This window comes from Gracilinanus agilis, chromosome 2, assembly GCF_016433145.1.
Source record: "Gracilinanus agilis isolate LMUSP501 chromosome 2, AgileGrace, whole genome shotgun sequence".
Classification (NCBI taxonomy): Eukaryota; Metazoa; Chordata; class Mammalia; order Didelphimorphia; family Didelphidae; genus Gracilinanus; species Gracilinanus agilis.
Genome location: NC_058131.1, coordinates 323,047,854 through 323,071,886, shown reverse-complemented (window position 1 = coordinate 323,071,886; position 24,033 = coordinate 323,047,854). Strand labels below are relative to the sequence as shown.

Sequence of the window (24,033 nt, the reverse complement as noted above, 5' to 3'; positions counted from 1 at the left end):
CTAGCTCTCAGTCTCAATTCTTCAAGCTCTCAATCTATGGTCTTCTGTTTTCTTAAAGGACAAAATATCTTCCCATTTCTTCAAAAAAGATATAAAATTACCACTTATCTGCATCTAATAATTATAAAACTGTTCTTTATTTCTCATTAAAATTACAAGGCTCAAGAATACAAACAGGAAAAGGCTTGGTAAGTTTGCTTTTTGGTGAAAGTATAGTTTTTTCTTATTTTTTAAAAATGTTAATTTTAAAATAACTGTCTTTCCTACTTATTGGCTAGAATAATAAACTCTCTAATTCAGAAATGTAAGTGTTGCATCCACTCCTCCAGATGCTTTCATAAAAATGATACATTATGTGAATTAATTTCATATAACTTCTCTTTCCAGAATGTCTTAACAATATCAATATCAGAACTATCTGATAATGAATAATCCCAGCAATATTCTGGGGATAATATTTTAGTGGGCTTGTTGAGAAAAAAGTACTTGTTCAGGTGGCTTTCTTCAGGCCACAGAGCCTCAATGCCATTTTCCTTATCCTGAAGTATTCCCTTCTCACAAGATTGGGTGAGTTTCAAAACCTGAAGGGGTGTCCCACCAAAAATGGCTGCATGGTAATAGAAATCTCCCATATTAAAGGGGATGAATGCTGTTGAGAAAGGGCGCCTCTCATAAATGTAATGATTGGGATTCTGTTTATAAAACCGTGCATGGAGCTGAGCCACAGACTCACCCAAGGTCTCCACACCAAAGTCATTTTGAAACACCTGACCCACATCCATACAGAAGAGAAAGTCAACTTCATGCTGGATATGAGTTAAAATGTGCTCCCCAATGATATTCATGTGCATTATGCTAATGTCTTGCCACTTTTTCACCTTCTGGACTCCAAATACTTTGAATATACGAAGAGGAAGGTCTTTTCTCAAAAGCATCTTGGAAGAGTTATCCATCATGATGTAAAAAATTGACTTGTGACCAGCCATGAAGTATTGCTCTGCAGAGGAAAGGAATTTCTCCAAGTAGTTCTCAATATACCTGGATAGCAAATGGGAAAAGCAGTGATAGCAATAGAAGTTAAGGATTAGTATTAAAACGATGGCTGATGTATTTGCTTATCATGTAGCAAGTGCAAAAGAGAATTATTTACTCTATTGTCTATCCTGAATTAACACTAATTTAAGAACCTCACTAGCCTGTGAAGACAGGATTAACTCTCCTTTGTCCACCTTTTGATTGAATCAACACAAGCTTGAATTAGGTGGAGGAGCTCTCAAACCACTTAGTGAATTCATACCTTCTGAAACTCAATCAGCTAGGATGATTATTCACTTCTCCAGAAGATGAGTTTTAGAAAATTCATACCCTTAGATGACAATTTAACCTTTAGAAGGTGAGAACTTAAGCTTCAAAAGGTGAGAAGTCAATCCCAGAGACACTGTCCTCCTGGGCAATGCTAGAAAATGTGGAAACTGTGATTGGCCCCTGTGAAGAGGAGCCACCATAAAAGCCATGAAATCCTTCAGTTTGAAGCAGATTATCTTTGAGAAGATAGTCTGAAGAGAGTGTCTTCTGGAGATAGTCTTCAAAGGCGTTTCACTGGAGTCTGTGGCTTGGATTGTCAGCTTGGAGTTTGGCTTTAACTTAGACCAGTGATGGCAAACCACTGACACGTGTAGCCATTTTTGATGACACGCAGCCTTGTGCCGAGGATGAAACATTTGCTGTAGTGTAGTGTAGACACTCTGTGCACTAGAGATGACAATTCTACCTATATTAGCTTACCTATTTTGGTTTATTAAATGCAGTTATATATTACAATTATACATTTTTATTTACACTATAAATATTGTGAAATTATGGCTTTTTCTTGAAGTGACACACCACCACAGTTATGCTTGGTTTTTTGGCGAATTTTGACACACCAAGTTCAAAAGGTTGCCAATCACTGACTTAAACTCTGACCCCTGGACTACTTCATTGGTTAAGTGAAAAGGGCTGACTCCTTTCCTAGTTTCTGGAGAGACTAGTTTCCATCTTGGAGGAGGCTGTAGTTGTTGCTCACCACCAGCCCTCCTGGCTGAGGATTAATAGAGGTATTTTCTCTAACCTCTTTCACATTTCTCTACTTTATTGTTGCCCCTCTATTTTGTAAATAAATTTCTGACTCAAGATATAATAAATGTTGGCAATCACATAATTTCATAAAATTATTGTCCTACCATTAAGTTCTACCTTTGTACAAGAACTTCTTTGAGTTGACTTTTAGTTGCAGTGATGGATTGTTAGCCACAATCTTGCCTTAAAACTAATAGTGTGGACTTATTAAACAATGTATGACTATGGAGCAGTTATTCCTCCATATCACAGATGTGGCCATTTTGCGAAGCTCACTGAACCACATAGGGTTTAGATATTACCTAGATATCGTTAGTAGCATACTCATATGTGATCCATGAGCAAGTATTAAATACTTTCTATGTGCTTGGTACTATGCTAAGCCCTGGGGATACAAAGCCAAAAGAAATATTCCTTGTTCTCATGAAACTTTCTGTTGGAGGAAGCCATGATATAAACAAAGCTAGATAGCTAGATAGCTATAAGTATATACAGAATAAATTAAAAAAATGATAGTTAAAAATAAGATGATAACCAGACTCATACACCCACAAAGAAAGTGAGAAGAGATTTACTTATAAAGAAGACTATAAAAACAAAAGGTCTAGAATGTCATGATAAATGATGGAAACAGGGACGAAGAGGTAATAGCACTCCTAGGCTTCTAAAATTATATTATAAATTATATTATAACAGTTATCAAAACCACCTGGTTAAAAAGTAGAGAGTCAGGCCAGTGGAAGAGACTAGACAGAGGAGAACCTGAGACAGTAAAGTTCAATATCTCAGTGTTTAATAAAACAAAAATTACCTAGGAAAGAATTGCCAATTTGAAAAAAAAACTGCTGAGAAAAGCAGAAAGCTGTCTGGCAGAAAAAAGATTTAGAACATATTAGATCTTATCCAATATTCCATAATATACTCTATACAGATATGTGACATTAATATTCAAGATTATTCCATATAAAATTAGGAGAAACAGATAATATACCCATAACAAGCTATGGATAAGAAATATGTTATTGAGCAAACAGGAGAAAGAGGCAACTACAAAAGATAAAATAGGTGTCTGTAATTACATGAAACTAAAAGGTTCTACATTAAAAAAATTAATAAAAATTAATATACAAAAGATGAGAAAGCAAGAAGTCAAATGGGAAAAAAATTTTGTACCATATTCCTCTTAGAAGGGTTTGATATCCAAGCTATATAAATGAACATATACCTATATATTATATATACATTTATAAAACTAAAAGCCATTCCTTTATAAATAACTGGCCAAAGGATATGAAGTTTTAAAAAGAATTACAAAGTATTCTCAACCACATAAAAGTACTCTAAATCACTAATAATACATGTAAATCAAAACAATCCTGAGATTTCATCTCATGCCCTGAAAATTGTGAAATGATAAACACACGAACATGTGTTGGAATTGTGAATTGGTACAACCATTTTGGAAAGAAATTTAGAGTTATACAAATAAAGTATCTAACATCCAAATCCTTTGACCCAGAGATTCTATTAGACTTAAACCTCAAATAAGAAGAAAGTCCCCATATACACCAAAATATTTATAGCATCACTTCTTATAGCAGCAATCTATTTCAGCATATTGATCAGTTGTGTTAAATTTCCCCTCTTTTTCTTTTTTTGTGTCTTTAAAAAATATGATTTGTCATATAAGATGTCTCTCTAAATGGAGATGATGAAAGGCCTGGGGAACGCTATGATAACGTAAAAAAATAAAAGATATTGAGCAATTTTTACTAGCAAAGAATGGAAAACAAAGTAGATGCACATTGTTTGGAGAGTGGCAAAACAAATTGTGGTACATGAATATAATGGGATATTACTCCACTGTAAGAAATGATGAATATAGGAGCATGTAGGTAGCACAGGATAAAGTATTAGACTTGGAGTTGGGAGAACCTTAGTTTAAATGTAGTCTTCCTAATTGTGTTACCCTCAGTGCAATATATTTTAAAAAGATAACAGGCAGGGGCAGCTAGGTGGGTGATACATATGTGCAATATGTGTGTGCATGTATGCATGTATGTCAAATGATATCTTCTCTAATGAGAGAAGAGGGAGAGGGAGTTAGTTACCGGAGAATTTTAATGTAACAAATTAATTAATTTAATTTTTTAAAGTGAACTGGGAAAGGAAATGACAAATTGCTCCAGTATCTTTGCCAAGGAAACCTCAAATAAAGTCACAAAGAATTGGACACAATTGAAACACATGAACACCTACAAAAGTGGTACAGGCTATCTCATGAGACAGTGGACTCTCTCATTTGAGGACTTTGAGTAAAGTTTGAATAATCTTTTGTTAGATGAGTGGTAGAGGCCTTCCCAATCCCTCTTTGTTCCAATGCCTTCCTTCTATTAATTATTCACATTTATTTTATCTACAATTTGTAGGTAAATGGTTTAGATTGTAGCTCATTGAGAGCAGAGACTTTTGCCTCTTTTTTGTACCTTCATCAAAGCAGAGTGCCTTGAAAAGATAGAAGGTATTAATAAATGTTAATTGATTAATTGATTGATTGAGAGGATTCTTTTTCTGGTAGGAGTGAGATCAGAAGGCCTCTGAGGTCCCTTCCGACTCTGACCTTGTGGCTCTATAATGACAGTCAAAGCTAAAATTGAACAACTGAAACAAAAGATGAAAGTTAACAGGGATAAATGTAAAGTCCTCCATTTTAGGAAATCAATTGCATGCAGAATGGGGATGACCTGAACTTCAATTCGCAATTTGTTTTTTCCTCACAGGAAAGTTGTGATGATTAGAATTTAAAAGAGAGAAAAAAAATTCTATAGTAGAAAATCTTCTTGCCTATTCTAAACATCTTCAACAGCTTCAACATTTGATAGTCAACAATCATGTGAAGAGAGCTGTGACAGGGGAGACAGAAGGATTATACAATATTGTTCCTACTCTCATGGAGTTCTCCAACCTGCAGAAAGGGAGTGACATAAATAATTATATTAATAAACATCTGACAGATAAGGAGTTGTTTTTCTTCCCTTCAAAAAGCCTGTAGACATTACCCTGAAGCAAACTCCTCAAAACAGTGGTGCCAGCTGCATCTCCAAACATCATCTGGTCTCCAACCTCTCCTTTATGGTAGTATACAATGTAGAAGCCATTGCTAAGGCCAGGAAGAGGAGTCATGGTGGGGCTAAGATGTGTGTGTGTGTGTGTGTGTGTGTGTGTGTGTGTGTGTGTGTGTGTCCTTTGAAGGACTTTAGACAAAATCCCAATTGATAACAAGTCAATACCATTTCCCTGAATTCTGAATTACTTCTCTTTTGTTTAGCAGGGCCAAGGATTTCTGTGGGGCCATGAACAACACAGTTCATGTACCAAAGTTTCAAAGGGGATAAATTCTCCCTCTATTAATTTTCATTCTTTATCAATACAATGGAATAACCAAGTAGTCAATTTTTCCTAGGAGAGGAAGTTTAAAAATAGGAGCTTCCAATTAATTTTGTGGATCTTTTGAATTAAACTTGAAAATGACAGGCTTCCATATATAGTGACATCATCCCTCCAGTCTGAATCCCAACTGTTAGTCATCATAGGGGACAGAGAGATTGGAAACTCCTTTGGAAATGGTCCTATCTTCTTGGATTCCTATAATAACCAGTACGAAAAAAATGTTTTGTTAAATAACAACACTGGTTCATAGGGTTTTGCTAAATTCATGGACAGTCCCTCCTTCCGCATAAATTTCTAAAATGAGAAAACAGAAATGAAGGGTAGTTACTAGATATACCTACCTTCCAATAGCAAACACCATCAAACCCACAGTGATGTTCTTCTTTGTGTAATAACTCTCTAAGAATGATTTATGGTAAGTCCCTTCCCACACAATAGGAGCAAACCAGTCAGTCACCGCTTTAACATTTGGGCGACTTCTGTTGGATAAAATAGCAAAGCAAATTGAAGTCATTTCTCTTTCACTATGACAACACCAGCTGTTATCTAGGCAAATGAGCAAGATGAAGAATGGCATGGGGTTATGTTTCCTGAGTCCAGCTTTCAGGTTTTCTTTAGGAATGGAAGGCTTGGCATTTCTCAGAGCATTAGCACATAAGCTAGAGGTTGACAATCTTTGGCATGGAGGCAGTGAATGGCATCCAAAGCAATTGTTAGTATCTTATTACTATTTACTATTTAGAAGATCTTAACCTTGGTCCACAAAATTTATTTTTAGTGTTTGGAAAACTATTTTAATATAATTAGCTTTTTTTTTGGTCAACCTATACATTAAAAGTTATGTATTTAAAAATTTTCTCAGAAAGGGTCCAGAAGCTTCATCATACTGTCAAAAGTTAGGAGATCTCTGGTCTTTTTTCAATTCCTTTTGCTGTTTTTTTCCTCTCCTGTCTTTCCTCTCATCTAGTCCTTATTGTCTCTCCTGCCTATGTTGTAGACCTAACAGTGGACTCCTTTGTAAAACAAATCTATCTACTAAGACTGGCTATGTATACAGTGTTTCATGCCTGTAGTCTCTCATTTTTGCCAATCAGAGAGAGAAGGAAGTGAATTTTTTTTCTTGTTCTTTGGGGCAAAGTTTGGTCAGTATATTTACACAGCTACCCCCATCAGTTTTGATGGTGACAAGTATTTCCAGTGAATTACATTGTTTTCTAGGACAACAGGGGATCCATCACCTTGATTAATAGTTCCAGTCCCAAATGGACAAAGCAGAAAATAGCATCCCTCTGATACCTCTTTAACTAGAATGTTTCTCTTTGGAATGGTTTCACTAGTCTGTGTCTATGACTGTGTCTGTGTCTGTGACTGTGTCTCTGTCTCTGTCTCTGTCTCTGTCTCTGTCTCTGTCTCTGTCTCTCCATCTCTCTGTCTCTGTCTCTGTCTCTCTGTCCACAAAGTACAAAGAATCTTCTGGTTGAAGACTCATTTATCTGAAAAAGAGAACCTAGGGATCCATCAGAAATGCTCATGGTCCTCCAAGAAGGTGGTGGTGAGGAAAATAGCTGCAGATTTTGACTAATAAGTATGCAGGTAACAGAGGATTTTTGAAACTCTTATTTTCATTTCTGAGTTCCCTGAAATTAGAGCTGGAAGATACCATAGTTATCTAACCCAACACCTCATTTTAAAAATCAAGATACTGGATGACTTGTCCAAGGTCATATAGGAATTAAGTAGGAAAGCCAGGATTTGAGTCCATGTCATTGAATTGGCTAGGAAAGACTTTAGATGTTAATTAGGCAATTCTCTCATTTGAAAGATGAGGAACTTCAGATACTTCCTAGCTATGTGACCCTGGGCAAGTCACTTAACCTAAATTGCCTAGTTCTTGCCACTCTTCTGTCTTAGAATTGACACTAAGAAAGAAGGTAAAGGTTATTCTTTTTAAAGAAAGAAATATGAGGAAACAGAATCAGAAAGGAGAAGTAATTTGCCCAAGGTCATTCAAGTAGGGTTTTTTATTTTGTCTTCTCTCTGAACTTTTAAAAAATATTTTATTACATTTGGAAACAATTTTTAACATTAATTCTTTAAAATTTTGAGTTACAAATTCTCTCCCTTCCTCTTTTCCCTCCTCCTTCATTGAGATGGCATGCAATTTGAAAGAATCTATACATGTACAGCTATGCAAATGTCAATACTGTCTATGTTGTTTAAGAAGTCACAGACCAAAATAACATTTAAAAAAACCATGAAAAAAAGTGAAAAAAATAATATACTCAAATTGGTATTCAGACTCCAGCAGTTCTTTCTCTGGAGGTGGATAGCATTTTTCATCATAAGTCCTTCAGAATTATCTTGGATCTTTGTGTCACTGAGAACTGTTACTGTGTACAATGGTAGAGCTTTGATTCAAGCCCTTGATTTATTGGGGTTGATTCTCTAATACTATTGGCTAGGTAATCTTCCCCCTACCCCAACATTATCAGTCAAGAATCATTATAGTAAGCTTGATCACATGGGTTGATGGGGATATGATTGGGGAAGTTGACTCCAAACGATCACCCTAATGCAAATATCAATAATATGGTAATAAGTCTCTATCAATGACACATGTAAAACCCAGTGGAATTGTGCCTGGGCTACAGAAGGGGGAGGGAGTAGGGGAGGGAAAGAATATGAATCTTGTAACCATGGAAAAATATTCTAAACTTATTAAATAAAATTTTCCAAAAAAAAAAAAAAGAATCATTATAGTAAGACAACCTTAGAGAATATATAGAAGGGAGTATTTCCCAGGGTGGGACAATAAAAATAGTATAAGACATTCCCCATCAAAACTCTGTGACATACTCTCCCACAAATACATACAGATTATAGGGGAAAGTAGACTTAAGTTTAGAGAGAATGTGTGCTAAAGAGGTAACCCACAGCCCCTGATTGCTAGAAGTCCATTTCTCCCATTTTGGGATCCTCAAGAAGTTTCCTTTAGGTATGTTATAGTTTCTCAGCTAGGCTCCTTGTGGAACCATGAATCTATTCCTAGTCTGTGACTAGATCCCAATGTAGACACTTTGGTTAGCTGATCTGGCAATGTCATTAGGATATCAATAGGAATATGGGAAGTCTCATATCCTCTGGACTCTTCAAAGTTCTCTTTTGACCAAAGCTGGGGAATGGAAAGAAGACCTAGGCCAAAGTTGAATTCATCTAAGATCTCTCTTTCCTCCTCCTCCAATGTTTCTACCTCAGAGATTTTACTGGAATGCCAAACCTGGTCCTACTTCTGGAATGACTGCCTTCTCAACTCAATGATTTATAAATGAATGCTAGGGTATGACCAAGTTTCTTTAATCTAGTTGAATTCTCCTTTCTGTTCAGCATCCCTCTAGTTCCAAGTATTTTTCGTACTTAGTCTATGCCTATGGTTGGTTGATTGGCTGATTATTTCATCTGGTTAAAGCCCCAGATTATTTTATCACTTACTTTAAGTGGGTAAGGTATTTTGATTAAGTAAACCAATTGATATAACACTTACCCATGGAAGGCCATAATGATGTGCATATCTCTCTCAGAGATCACAGATCCATCCAAGTATTTTTTTTTTAAACCTTTACCTTCCATCTTAGAATCAATACAGTGTATTTGTTCAAAGGAAGAAGAACTTTCCCAGGGTCACATAGCTGTGAAATGTCTATGGCTAGATTTGAACATGGGACCTCCTATTTCTAGGCCTGGCTCTCAATCCACTGAGCTACCTCCATCCAAGCACTGAATGAATGTTTGCCTTCCCTATTTCACTTGGTTTTTGTGATGAACATATAAGATCATAGGCTCATGGACTGAAAAGTAGAAAGGATTTTATAGGTCATTTAGTCCAACTCTTATATCTTGTAAATGAGGTAACACCGTGGTTAAATAACTTGTACAGTAAATAGGAAGTTAAATTTGAATCCAGATCTGCTGTCTTCAAATTCAGGGCCATTTCTCCTGAAAAAGTCAGGGCTCTTTCCATTGCCTCCAAGGTGGTATTTCTAGTATTTCAGAGACTCCCAAGAAGCAGTGTACTACCTCTACAGTATGTATAAAGTACTTTGTGAAGAATGATGCACATGGCATCTGTTATTATGTGATTTCCTGGCCCTGTAATCTATGTCCATTTCCTCTTGAATGTCTGCTAGCAAATTAGGTCAATTCAATTGCTTTGCCATAATCAAATTTCATTCAAGATTTATTTACACGTCTGTTATGTACAAGGGACTGTGCCCTAATTAGCTCAACCCCAACATCGATCCCTCCTTTTTACCCTACATCTCAGCAACTCAAGACACACTGGTTTACGCCATTGGCAGTTGAGTCCACTGAGTGGTGAATAAGCCTCTCTAAGTAAACATCCTTCTCCCATCGCAATTATTCCCCTGTGCTGTTGCTGTTGCCACCTGATACCACTTGCTGGTTGCTGCCCTGAGTATTTACTTCATGTAGGGCAGAGGTTTTGCTCTTACCTAGGATTAAACCAGTCTGATAGCAGAAGCCCACTGGATTGATGAGGTGTTTTTAGCTGGTTCACTCTGAGTGCAAACAGAAAAAGCGAGATGGTGATTATGAGGGCATTGGCTATTATTTGATTATAATAGATTTGTAAATGTTTGCCAGATCAAACAATTTATTGTGAGACATCAAACGCATTTTCAATTGGATTCAGAGCATTGCATTAGACAGGAGGGATAATACAAAGATAAATGAGGTAAGGGTCTTAGACTCATAGCAGCTTCCCACCTAGTAGGATCTCTGACACAAATGCTAAGAATAATAGAAAAGAGAACATGTGTGTAAGAGAGATAAAGATAGAATGAATTATGAAGCTCACAGAAGGAAGAAAGATCATTTTCAATTATAGGGGATGAGGGAAGGCTAATATTGCACTTGGGTTTTGAGTGATGGGTAAGATTTCCTTAAGCAAGACAGTTAACTCCTCTGAGTCTGTTTTCTCATCTGTAAAATAAAGGAAATTGGACTATAGCTGATCTCTAAAGTGCTAAATACCTTAGATGAAGGGAAAGAAAATTCAGATAAAGGGAAGGAGACTAAAGTAATGGAGGTGAGAAAGTAAGGATCTAGAGGTAAACCATCTGGTTGAATCTCTTGATTTTTTTTATAGAAGAGAAAACTGAGGCTCAGAGGAATTAAGTAACTTCATAGAGTCATAACTTTAGAGCTGGAAATAATCTCACAGACCACCTAGTCCAACCATGTAATTTTATAGATGAAGAAACTGAAGCCCAGGAATGTTAAAGGACTTAACAAGGACTCACACCCAAGTCCTCTGACTTTTAACCAGGGATCTTTTTGCTTCATCATGCTGTAGAAGAGAAAATCTTACATAGACAAGTTTGAACAGAGTTTAGTGTACACACAAAGGGAATAGGGTAAGGACTAGTATGTATAAGTGGTATTAAGATGGAAAAAGTAGGCTCTTTCTAGACTGTAGAACGCCTTGAATGCCAAGTCAAAAGGGAAATTCAAGTGGAACCCAGCAGGGCTAATTAGCATCTCTCCTGGACCCAATTCCATGGATCAGATGCTAGGAGCATTGGCTTTGACCAGTGTGATTCCATTTTTGGTGTCCCAATGGCTAGAAATGGGGTATGGTCTAACCACTCAGGATCATAGTCTTTAGCCTGGGAAGGGACCTGAGAGATCATTTGATAGAGGAAACAGATGCAGAGAATTTATACATGGATCATATGGTTAATATGAAAACTTATGTTTCTAAACTCAGTATTTGCCCAATAGGAAGATGAGAAGTCTAACATCCTCTGGACCATTTCCCATGGAAAAGAAATTGATTCTTTAGAACTATTAAGTTTGTGCCTATCCAAGTCCATCTGCCCTGAATCCCAAGAGCCAATCCTTGCTGTTTGTGAATCACTGAGAATTTCCTGCATCATATTCCCTGGCTCTTGTTTCTTGTGGTCCCTGAAGGCTTCTGATTCTCTGTTAAACCTCCAGAATCTATCATTTGTAAAAGGGCATGGCCTTGTTCTGCTTAGCTCTCCAGGGTAGAAGTAGGAGCACTGTGGGAAAATTGCAAGGAGTTGAAGGAAAATTTCTCTAGCACTGAGAGTTGTCCAAAAATAGCTTGAGCTTTCTCAGGAAGTGCTAAGTTCTCTTTCATCACTGGAAAGCCTCCAATAAAGGCTAATTATCCATTTGAGAGGGATGTTGTAAAAGAATTACTGTTCAGGTATAGTTTGGGCTAGATGGCCTCTAAGGTTCCTTATAACTCTGAAATTCTTTAATTGTCTGATTCCTCTCTTGGAGTTTCACTGGTATTTCACAGACAGGGCCTAGTTAACCTCCAATTTCCAGAATCTTCCTCCCTGAAGAGAACCCTTGAATTCATTTCCAGATAATCTATATATGCAACATATGTTTCCATGTTGCAATTTATCAAAGTTGAATCAAGATGCTTCTTCTAAAACTGGGAGACCAGGTTCACTCTCTGCCAGGGCAACTTCAGCCTGCTGCTTCCTTGGGGTCCATAATACTAGGAGAACAATCTCCATTACTTAGTCCAGCAAAGATAAAAGACACCACTCTGTTACAGCCGGTACTAAGATTCACAGACTCAGAGATGGCTAGAGTTTATGCAGTAACTTCATTGATCAGACTGTTCAACCTCCTCTTTTCATATATAAGGAAACTGACACCTAAAGATGTTAAGTGATTTGGTCCAAAGTTACAAATTTAGTGAGTGACAGCATCAGCTCTTTTGATTCCCAGTGAGTGACCCTGCTACTTCTCTGAGCACAAACCATTGTCATTGCTGTGAGGTACATGTGTGAATTATGCTGACTGACTAGCTCTAAGGGTCTTCCACCATGGCTAAATAACAGTTTCTAAAGGGGAAATTACTAAAGTGAAATTCATCTTAATTGAGAGACCATACCTGAGGTGTAAGCCAAACAGAAACTTGTTTATCATCCTTAGGAAGCTGAGACAAGTACATGAAGATGCCCTCCCCTCAGATCCAGCTGTTGTGGGCAGGAAGCCTTGCCATAGGAGCATCACATTCTTGTTGGCAAAATTCCCAATGTGGCATCTCAATCCACATTAAAATGTAATTGGGCAATATGTAATAAAATCATTAAAAATATGATGACATAGATGATGTTAATTGTGACTTTACAAGGCCATACCTACACGTATCTTTTTTAAAAGTGTGATACTATTGCCTTAAGCTACCAAAAGCCTGGAAATGATTCCTTAAAAAAAGATCGATTATCAACATTATCAAAGAAGCTGCTATAGCTATGTAAAAATGTTTCCAATAATGAGGAGATGCCCTTCTATTGGGGAATGGCTAAACAATTGTGGTATCTGTTGGTGATGGAATACTATTGTGCTAAAAGGAATAATGAACTGGAGGAATTCCATGTGAACTGGAATGACCTCTAGGAACTGATGCAGAGTGAAAGGAGCAGAACCAGGAAAACATTGTACACAGAGACTGATACACTGTGGTACAATCTAATGTAATAGATTTCTCTACTAGCAACAATCCAAGCAATCCAAGACATTTCTGAGGGACTTACGAGAAAGAATGCTATCCACATTCAAAGAAAGAACTGTGGGAGCAGAAAAACAGAAGAAAAACAACTCCTTGGTCACATGAGTCAATGGGGATATGACTGGGGATGCAGACTTTAAATGCAAATCCCTAGTGCAAAAATCAATAATATGGAAATAGGTCTTGATCAATAACACATGTAAAAGCCAGTGGAATTGCTTGTTGGCTATGGGAGAGGGGTGGGAGGAGGGGAGAGAAAGAACATGAATCATATAACCATGGAAAACTTTTCTTAATTAAATAAAATTTAAAAAAATAAAATAAAATAAATGACAAAAGCTAATAAAAAAAAGGACACTATGAAAAGTTTTCTTTCTTGAGTATCTAAGAAGGAGGCAGAAAACATTTACACTTGAGAAAGATGTAGCTGCTTCCCATTTGAATCTAACATATGTACAATGTTGGCTTTTCTCTCTCCAATTCATTCTCCACACAGAGGCTAAGATAATCTTAAATCTAAATAATCTTTTTTCCTATCACTGCTCTGCTCAAGGACCTCCAGTACCTCCCTATTACCTCTAAAATGAAATACAAACTTCTTAGCTTATTCTTTAAAGCCTATTAAAAACTAGTTCCAAACTATTTTTCCATATTTGCTAAACATTACTCTCATTCACTTATATTCTGACCAAATTCAGCATTCTTTCTTGCCTCTGTGACTTTGAATACAATGCTCCCCAAGCCTGGAATGCATTCTCTTTCCATAGCCATTCTTTAGAATTTCTAGCTTCTTCCAAGGCTTAACTACTGGATCTCCCTAATTATAATGCTCTTTCCATCCTCCTCAAAACATCAGGCTATCTTTTATCTTCTCTTTTAAAATACTCTCTCTCCCCCTACACCCAGCTTCTTTCTAATTTTGTCTTTATATCCTTAGTTTCTAGCGTGTGTGTGTTTGGGGCAAAAATAGACATTTAAAAATACTTATTGGATAGGATGCTACTTTGAACTCTTTAGCACCAGAGGTATGGCAAGGATATGGGGGGAAAAGGAGGGCCCCATTTATTTATCCTGGGTTGCTGTCCATTAAAAAAAAATATACTAGGACACTTTGGCTGACTGAATTCAGTCATCAGAGATCAAGCAAAACTTTCCATTGTTAGTATGGAATTATTACCTATTAGAATATTCTAGAATCATCAACTCAATACTTAGGAAAATCAGCAGGAAGAGAATGATTTTATCTTTGGAGATAATTGTTCTCTCCTGGGAAGAAAAAAACAAACAATAGAGGAAGAGTAGATTTAAAAATATATATAATGAAATACAGTCCAGCTTTCCTCCCTGCCTCTTAAGAAAAGGAACTATTTGTGACCATCGAATAATGGAATATTCTTGTAAGATGAGCTCATCCCAGATAATCCAGAGGCTCCCCATTGGTTCAGACTTTATTCCTCCTCCCCCTAACCCCCACCAAGCCAGGGCATGCTCATAACCATATTTCTCCTATTACATTATGGACGATCATCTGCCAGCTTGACAAGGCCTCTGCAGGTTGAATGTCTTTTCTGTGCCTAAGCCCTTTCTTGCAGAAATGGCCTAATTAGCTTCATGGTTTGTCTGTTCTGAATGCTGCTTCTTTTCCCAGTCTCTAAAAAATAGTAATTTTATCTTCATCAGGATCTTCTCTGTTGGGAAGCACTTTAAAATGTTCTAGTTTCTGCCCTGCTGCTTCTACTTCTCCCAGGGTCAAGCCACAGAAATATCTGGGCTTGAATAGCTGATCCGAAAAGGAAAAGATTCATATTTAAAAGTGTGGACCTCCTTGTCCCTCCTTGGTCATTATGAAGGGCATCTAGGTGGCACAGTAGATAGAGTATCAAGCTTGGACTCAGGAAGACTCATCATCAACCTTGAGTTCAAATCTGATCTCAGACATTTATTAGCTGTGTGTCTCTGGGCAAATTATTCAATCTCCTTTGCCTCAGTTTCCTCATCTGTAAAATGAACTGAAGAAGGAAATGGCAAACCATTCCAATATTTCTGCCAAGAAAACCCCGAATGGGGTCACACAGAATCAGACATGACTGAACAACAATAGTCAAGCTTGCCAATTAAAAAAAAAAAAAAGAACAGTAGCAGGAATTCCTTGATGCTATCCTCTGGTTATATGAGCTATCCCCCGTTGTTGATATTCATATAAGCATCAATTGATAAGGGAGGCTATGGAGCAGCTAAATGGTCACAGTATTCTTTAGGCTTCCTAGGTCCCAGATATCCTGGTTATATTTCCTTCTTTATTCATGCAGACATTTATAGTTCAGAGCCAATGTCACATAGGCACAAATAAATCTCTGATTCTCTTTCAAAATGCAATTCCTAGCTAAATGTAGCAGCAATTTACTTCTCAGAATGTTGCTGCTGCTTCTGGCTTTCATGAAGAATCTTTGAATTTCATTACATTTAGCTTTATTTATTTTACTCATGATAGAGGGTTGTAAGCTGGGTTTAGCAATCCACCTCATTCTTTACCTCAATCTTTCTGAACCTCTAGATAGGATATATGGATATAGCAGTGGTTCTCAAACTGTGGGGTGCCTTAGAGTCCTTTATACCTTTTAAGGGAGGTCTGCAAAGTCAAAACTATTTTCATAATGATAAGATATTTTTGTTTCTTTTTAAAAACTTACCTATAGAGATTAGAGTATATTTTACAATTTAATTTCTAAGGCTCCCTCTGATTTGAAGTTTTGAGGATCCTATGAAATATCTCATAATTCATAAAGTATACTTTTCTCTGGAATATACTATTCCAATGGTCAGTAATCATGTTTTCTTGGCTGAAACATGTAGCACATCTGGAAATTGTTCTCAAGAAACATTTGCTAGAAGCTATGTCTAATGGCCTGGAATGGACTCTCATACTGAAAAGACCATAGGGAAATATAACATATGCCAGGTGACTCAACATGGTATAGCAAAGTTACCTCTTTTGTTAGCAGTGACTAATAAGTTATGGTCGAGATATATTGATTTTTCAAGGCCATACCCAGGGAAATAACTTGATTGTGTGAGATTTTTCAAAAATGGCTAGAATAACTCCCAATTCCATCTTAAATCTCTGCTGTAAGAATCATAGTTTTGTGCTCTTATTCTTTTTTTGCTTCTCTTTTTAAAAATTTATGAACTTAACAAAACATCAATGAATTCAAACATTCCCACATGCAGAGAAGAACAGAAAAACTTGATTAGTTTTCTGGAGTTTTGAATGGTCATTACATTCTTTAGAGTCTATTCATCTTTCATTTAAAAAATAATTTTTCTTTTTAATTATGAACATGACAAATGTCAATAAGAACATTTCCATATACAAAGAAGCATGTATTTTCAAAACTTATGAGGCTCATGAAATAATAATCATGAAGCCTTCAGCATAAGGCCTAGCAAAGTAAGTGCTGTATATCTTTTTTAATAACCCTCACTTTCTGTCCTAGAATCAATATATTAAATATTGATTTTGAGACAGAAGAGCAATAAGGGCTAGGTAATCAGGGTTAAATGACTTTCTCAGGGTCACACAGCTAGGAAGTGTCAGGTCCTCCCAACTATCCATTAATAATAATAATAGCTAACATTTATATAGCATATTATTATTATTATCATTATTATTATTATATGAAAGGCTCACTTTCCCCATTTTTTACTCCATGTTTGTATATCACCTCATACTTGGACTATTGCAACAGCCTGCTTATGGGTCTGTCTGCCTTAAGTCTCTCTTTACTCCAATTCATCCAACTCAGCCACCAAAGTGATTTTCCTAACATATAGGTCTGACTATGTCACTCCCTCTATTCGGTAAACTAGTGGCTCCTAGTCTCCAGGATCAAACACAAAATCCTCTGGTTGGCATTCATAACCTTTTATATCACTGTCCTCCTACTTTCCAGTCTTTTACCTTACTCTCCACCATGTCCTCTTTTGATCCATAGATACTGGCCTCATTGTTATTCCAAAAGCAAGACATTCCATCTCTTGACTCTGGACATTTCTCTAGCTATTTCCCATACTTGGAACATCCTCCATCATCTCTGCCTATTGGCTTTTCTGGCTTCCATTAATTCCCAAATAAATCCTAACTTTTATTATTTTTTCCCCTGAGTTGAGACATTTCTTTTTATTTTTCATTATATTTTTATTCCTAATTACATATAGAAACAATTTTTAACATTTGTTTTCTGATATTTTATGATCCAAATTCCCTTCTTCCCTCCATCTCCTTCTCTTTCTCCCCCCTCCCAAGATGGCAAGTAATCTGATATAGGTTATACATGTGCTAGCATGCAATACATATTTCCAAATTCATGATGTTGTGAAAGAAGACATATATCACATATACAAGGAGAAACTTGTGAAGGAAATAATGTCAAAAATGGTATGCTTTAATTTGTATTCAAACTCCATCAGTTCCTTCTGTGATGGAGGATAACATTTCTCATCCTGGATCCTTTAGAGTTGTCATAGATATTTACATTGCTGACAATAGTTGTCATTTGTAGTTTATCATTGTACATTATTGTTGTTACTGTGTTCAATGTTCTGCTCATTTCACTTTCCTTCAGTTCATATCAAGTCTTTCCAGGTTTTTCTGAAATCATCCTGCTCACCATTTCTTATGGCATAATAGTTTTCCATTACAATCATATGCCACAACTTGTTCAGCCAATCACTAAATGATGGATAACCCCTCAGTTTTTGATTCTTTGCCAGCACAAAAAAAGCTGCCATAGATATTTTCACATAAATAGGCCCTTTTATCCTTTCTTTGATTTCCTTGGAAGATAGACCTAGTAGTAGTTTTGAGATTAGAAATTAATATCCAAATACTCCCACAGTATTATATTTAACAAATTTGTTAATAACTTGAAGCAAGAGGAAAGTAAAAAGCTATAGCAAATGGGGCAGCTGGGTAGCTCAGTGGAGTGAGAGTCAGGCCTAGAGACGGGAGGTCCTAGGTTCAAACCCGGCCTCAGCCACTTCCCAGCTGTGTGACCCTGGGCAAGTCACTTGACCCCCATTGCCCACCCTTACCACTCTTCCACCTATGAGACAATACACCGAAGTACAAGGGTTAAAAAAAAAAAAAAAAAGGTATAGCAAAGAGGGAGCCAACCCAGCCATGCATGAAGGAAAAGAGAGAGCCAGGGTAGGGATACACACAACTATATACAGAGTATGCACGCAATTTGGGGATGAAAGGTGAAAGGGATGCTGGGAAATGTAGTTCAAAGGTACAAAATTTCTATTTATACATAGAATTGCTGGGTCAAAGGGTATGCACAATTTTGTAGTACTTTGGTTATGGTTCCAAATTACTCTTCAGAATGTTGTATCAATTCACAACTCCACCAACAATATACTAATGTCCCAATTTTCTTACATCCCCTCCAACATTTATCATTCTCGTTTTTTGTCTTATTACTGAGCCTGATAGCTGTGAGGTTGTTTTAATTCGCATTCCTCTAATCAATAGTGATTTATATAGCATTTTTCATATAAATATAGTTTCAATTTCTTCATCTGAAAACTGCCTGCTTATATCATCATATCAATTTGTCAACTGGAGAATGACTCGTATTCTTTTAAATTTGACTCAGTTCTCTATATATTTGAAAAATGAGGCCTTTGTTAGAGACATTTGCTATAAAATACTTTTTCCTAGTTTTTTGTTTCCCTTCTAATGTTGGCTGCTTTTGTTTGTGCAAAGGCCTTTTAATTTAATATAATCAAAATTATACATTTTACATCTTATAGTATCTTCTTTGTCTTCTTTGGTCATAAAATCTTTCGTTATGTGGCAAAATTGGGACACTAATGAATTGATGGCGGAGTTGTGAACTGAATCATTCTGAAGGGCAATTTGGAACTATGCCCAAAGGGCTATAAAACTATATATACCTTTTAATCTAATAATACCACTATGGGTCTATGTTCCAAAGAGATTAAAAAGGGGGGATAGTAGTTAAGGTCTTACTTGCACAAAATTATTCATAGCAGCTCTTCATTTCTATTGGTCAATCATAAGCTTTATTAATTGACTACATATGGCACTATTCTAGGCATGAGACATGGCAATAAAAAATAAACTGTCCTTGTCTCCAAAAAATTATATTCTAGTTAAGAGAAAACATTGTTTTTGTTTTACATGTAGATATAGAAAACAAAGAAAATACAAGGTAATTTCTAAGGTAATACAAAGCTGGAGAGGGGAGGAATGAGTCAATGAAAGCCTGTTTGCTTCATTTTGAATCAGTTTATATACATATCTTCCCAAGCTTCTCTGCATTCATTGAATCCCTCTCATTTCTTAAGGACAGTAATAATACATTATATTCATGTACCATGACTTGTTTAGTCATTCTTCAATAAATAGCCTTCTTTTCAAGTTCTTTGTTACTACAAAAAGTGCTACTATAGATATTTGGATGTATACAGGGCCTTTCTTTTTGCCATTGACCTCTTTGGAATATTGGCTTCAAATGGCATTTTTTTTTTGAACCCTTAACTTCGGTGTATTGTCTCATAGGTGGAAGAGTGGTAAGTGACTTGCCCAGGGTCACACAGCTGGGAAGTCGCTGAGGCCGGATTTGAACCTAGGACCTCCTGTCTCTAGGCCTGACTCTCAATCCACTGAGCTACCCAGCTGCCCCCTTCAAATGGCATTTTAATGACTTCTCTTTCTGTCTTCCCATTTGACCATATCTGAATCTACCTATTCTCATTTGACCTAAGTTTTTTTAGTCCACAGGGATAGCAGTGGAGAGTTCGACAAATGCTTTGCTGACATTTAGGTGTGTTTTATCCCTAGAAGTCCTCTGATGAATATTTACTGCATTTCTCTACTATATCTAGCCAGTGGCCTTGTCAAAAGGGGAAATGAGGTTAATCTAACATGGCTTGTTACTGATGAAACCAATATGGATAGATTCTTAGTGATCACCACTTCCTTTTCTAAATGCTCACAAACCATCCCTTATGTTCTTTTTTATTATCTTGTTGTGAGGAAATCAATATTTTTTAATAGTTTCATTTTCTTTATCCAATACACTCAAATTTGTTCCTGAAGGAAGATAGAAGGTAGTTCATAGATATAAATTTAGAATTAATTATTCAATCATTTATCCAGGGAATTGGACTTATCTCTGGACATTTGACTGTTTCCTGCACTCATTTGTGGTAACCTAAGAATCTCCTCTGCTATAATTGTTAAGAGAACAATGTCCTGTGATTAATATGGGATGTGTATAGCTCTTTGGAATAAAAGGAAGGCAGAAAAGAACTAGACTAGTTCAGAGAGTTCTTATTCAAAAGGGAGATCCTCAGGGAACTTCAGGTAGCAATAGAGAACCTCCTAGTTCATGGGATCATTGAATAAATAAATAGTAGTGTTCTAATAATATTTTTAAAAACTACTGTAGGAAAAGAAATGCTGTAGGAAGGGAAAGACCAATGATTGCTGCTATCTTGAAAGATACCGGGGTGAAAATTCCTCTAGTAGTTCAGATCAATAATGCATCTGTGATACGTGTGTGTATGTGAGTGTGTTTATACAGAGAGTGATGTGAAAACTGAGAAGTTAAATGCCCATGGCAATATAGGCAGCATGCATCAGAAATTGGATTTGAACCTCATTCTTCTTGACTCTGAGCCTGACCTTTTGTACACTATGCCATACTGTAATCTTTTTAGTAATGTTAATTAGTATCCAAAAAATAATGTTTCATAATTGGTGTTTCCATTGTTACCTAACACCTTTCCAAGCTCATGGATAATATCAGAGATATAACACGTTGAACAGGAAAGCTAGACTCTTCTGCTGACTTTGTAAATAAATGGATATATGACTTTACCTTGGGCTTTCTGGACCTTCTCTTTCATCATTTGTAAAATGAATTTGTTGGACTAGGTTATCATTGTTTTCTTCTAACTTAGCTCCAAGCTTGTTAGTATCCTGTCTGCATTTCATTAGTCTTTTTTAAATTTTCATCTCTTTTCTCTTAGAGCAGGGTTTCTCAAACTATTCCAGAAGGAACCACGAAATATCCCAGGTTTTTTAAAAAAATTAATCTTATATTGTTTGCCTTTTCTTTAAAACCCTTACTGGTTTGTCTTAGATTCAATACTAAATATTGTTACCAAGGCTGAAAAATGATAAGGGCTCGACAATTGGGGTTAAGTGGTTTGCCCAGGGTCACACAGCCAGGAAATGTCTAAAGCCACATTCAAACCTAGGACTTTCTCTCTCTAGCCTGGCTCTCTACCCACTGAGCAACCTAGCTGTCCCATGTTTGTTAATAACAGTACTTTAAAGGATTTTGTTATCAGGATCCTGCCAAAGTTTTGTTTAAACAGAAGGATTCTCCTAAAGAAAGGAAAGAAAAGAAAGGAAAAGGACCTATATGAATAAAAATATTTATAGCAACTTTTTCTGTGGTAATGAATTAGAAAATGAGGGGATAACCATCAATTGGGCAAGTTGAACAAGTGATTGCATATGAATGTGATGGATTACTATTATAAGGATATGATTAAGGGGAGGATTTCAGAAAAACCTAGAAAGACTTATATGGACTGATGCAAAGTGAAGTGAGTAGAACTAGGAAACGGATGAAACCATGAATAAAGTAGTATAGAAGAAGAAGAGAAGAGGGCTAAGCACAGACCCTTAGAGGACAACCATGGTTAATTGGGGATGATCTGGATGAAGATCCAGCAAAGGATTCATGAAAAAAGGATGATGAATAGTATTAAAAACTTCAAAATGCCTGGAAAGATGATGATTAAGAAAAAGGCTACTAGATTAGACACAAATAAATTGTGATCTTTACCTTCTTAAAACTGCAGGAAAGAGTACACAGAAAAGAAAGAGACTCTCATTCAGGCACTTTTTAAAGATGTAGCCTATTCTGGTTCCACCAGCAACAGAAGAAGCCAATTCCCTCTCATAGGAAAAAAGGAACATTGGAAGGGAGGGGAAACTATCTCTAGAGTAGGTACTGCTATCTTAGGAGATCTGGATGTGTGCAAAACATGCCCTATTACACACACACACACACACACACACTCACACACAGTGGGGACCGAAAGCATAGAAACTTCCTCCACTAAGGTAGATTAGCAATTCATTCACTTATTGTCTTGGAAAGTAGCCTGATACTCTGAGAGATTAAGTGACTTTTTTTTCCTAGTTTTGTTTTTATTTTTTTACCAATTACATGTAATAAATTTTCACACAAGTTTTCTTAAGTTATATGATCTCAATTGTCTCTCCTCCTCCTTCCCTCCCCCTTCCTGGAGCTGGCAAGCAATTCAGTCTGGGTTATACATATATTATCAAGCAAAATGTATTTCCACATTGTTCATTTTACAAGTGAATAATCTTATAAGACCAAAACATATACACAAATGAACAATTAAAAAATGGTCTGCTTTCATCTGCATTCCAACTCCATCAGCTCTTTCTCTGGAGGCGGACAACATTCTTTGTCATAAGTCCCTCAGAATCGTCCTGGATCTTAGCCGAGAGTAGCTAAGTCTTAAATGACTTCTTATGGTCAGTTACATTCATTATCAATCACAGGCTGGACACAGAGCCAGGTTATCCTGATTCGGAGGCTAGTTATCTACTACACTGTGCTGCTTCTTTAGACTACTGACTCAAGCCACTCTAGGCACTAGGCCATGTGGCCTCCATATATATATATATATATATATATATGCAGAATTATTTCTCCATGTGAGAATTTAACACCAGCCTGGACCCATTTTCTTTGTTTTGGTGCCAAAGACCAACCTTGGATTTTAAAAAAAGAGAGTTTTGATATTAAGTTTCATTGGATTGGATTGGATTGATCCTGATTGGATTAAGCTGAAATCTGCCCCACTCTGATTGAATCAAGGTAGTGGATTGGGAAAAGATAATAGGGGGAGAGGCACAGCTTCTTGGGGGGAGGGGGGAGAGGGAACAATAGAGACCTAATGAAGCCCTGGCTTCTAGAAGGCTGACCTCTTGCCCAGAGTAGGATCCAAGTCCTCCAATCAGAGGGGCTTTAAAAAAAAATCCCTACTTTCCACCTTAGAATCAATACTAAGTATAGGTTTTAAGGCAGAAGAGTGCTAAGGGCTAGGCAATGGGGGTTAAGTAACTTGCCCAGGGTCACACAACTGAAAAGTGTCTGAGGCCAAATTTGAACCTAGGAGCTCCTGTCTCTGGGCCTTGCTTTAAACCTAATGACCACCCAGCTGCCCTCTGGGTATTCTCTTTTTAAAGGCCAAGAACAAGGACCAGCTCATTGAAATGCTATCAACTCAATATAATGCCCACTATGGATTCCCAAACCAAGGCCACATTGATGAAGGAATGACCGCCCAGAACAAGGAGAATCCTGTACTTGTTTAGGTAATTTACATCTTGTTCAGGTTACCATCCTGGGGAAAGGGACTTACTCGCCTTCTTTGGGTATATTATTATCCTCATGTGACAAATTTTGAAGCAAAGGCTCTGAAAAATAAAGTGCCTTGCCTGAAGTTACCCAGCCAATTAATGGTGCAGTTCTGAACTTGGGATGCTTACCTTTAGGTCTAGTGGACTTGATATATCACACTGCTTCTGAGCAAAAAAAAGGAAATTCCTTGTTGTCTACAGAAAAGATCAATTTATTCTTCAAAGTGTCATTTCCTCTGCTTTTGCTTGGCTCTCAGCTCACAGATTTCATGTACAACTTTACAGAAATATTCTCAAGTATGTTCTTCAAATTAATCCACCTGGAAAATGGGTCTAACCCTCCCTGTGATCTCTGGGTCCCAAAAATATATTCATCAGGCACTTC

The 24,033-nt window shown here is 36.8% G+C and overlaps 1 protein-coding gene across 1 annotated transcript in view; it reads right to left on the bottom strand.

The window, feature by feature from the left end:
- Positions 1 to 335: 335 nt before the first annotated feature.
- Positions 336 to 24,033, bottom strand: part of LOC123233711 (N-acetyllactosaminide alpha-1,3-galactosyltransferase-like) — a 62,972-nt gene continuing 39,274 nt past the window's right edge. The window contains 3 exon segments of the mRNA XM_044659767.1: positions 336 to 1,038; positions 5,910 to 6,047; positions 10,077 to 10,142. Of these exon segments, the coding sequence (XP_044515702.1) occupies positions 336 to 1,038; positions 5,910 to 6,047; positions 10,077 to 10,142 (907 nt within the window).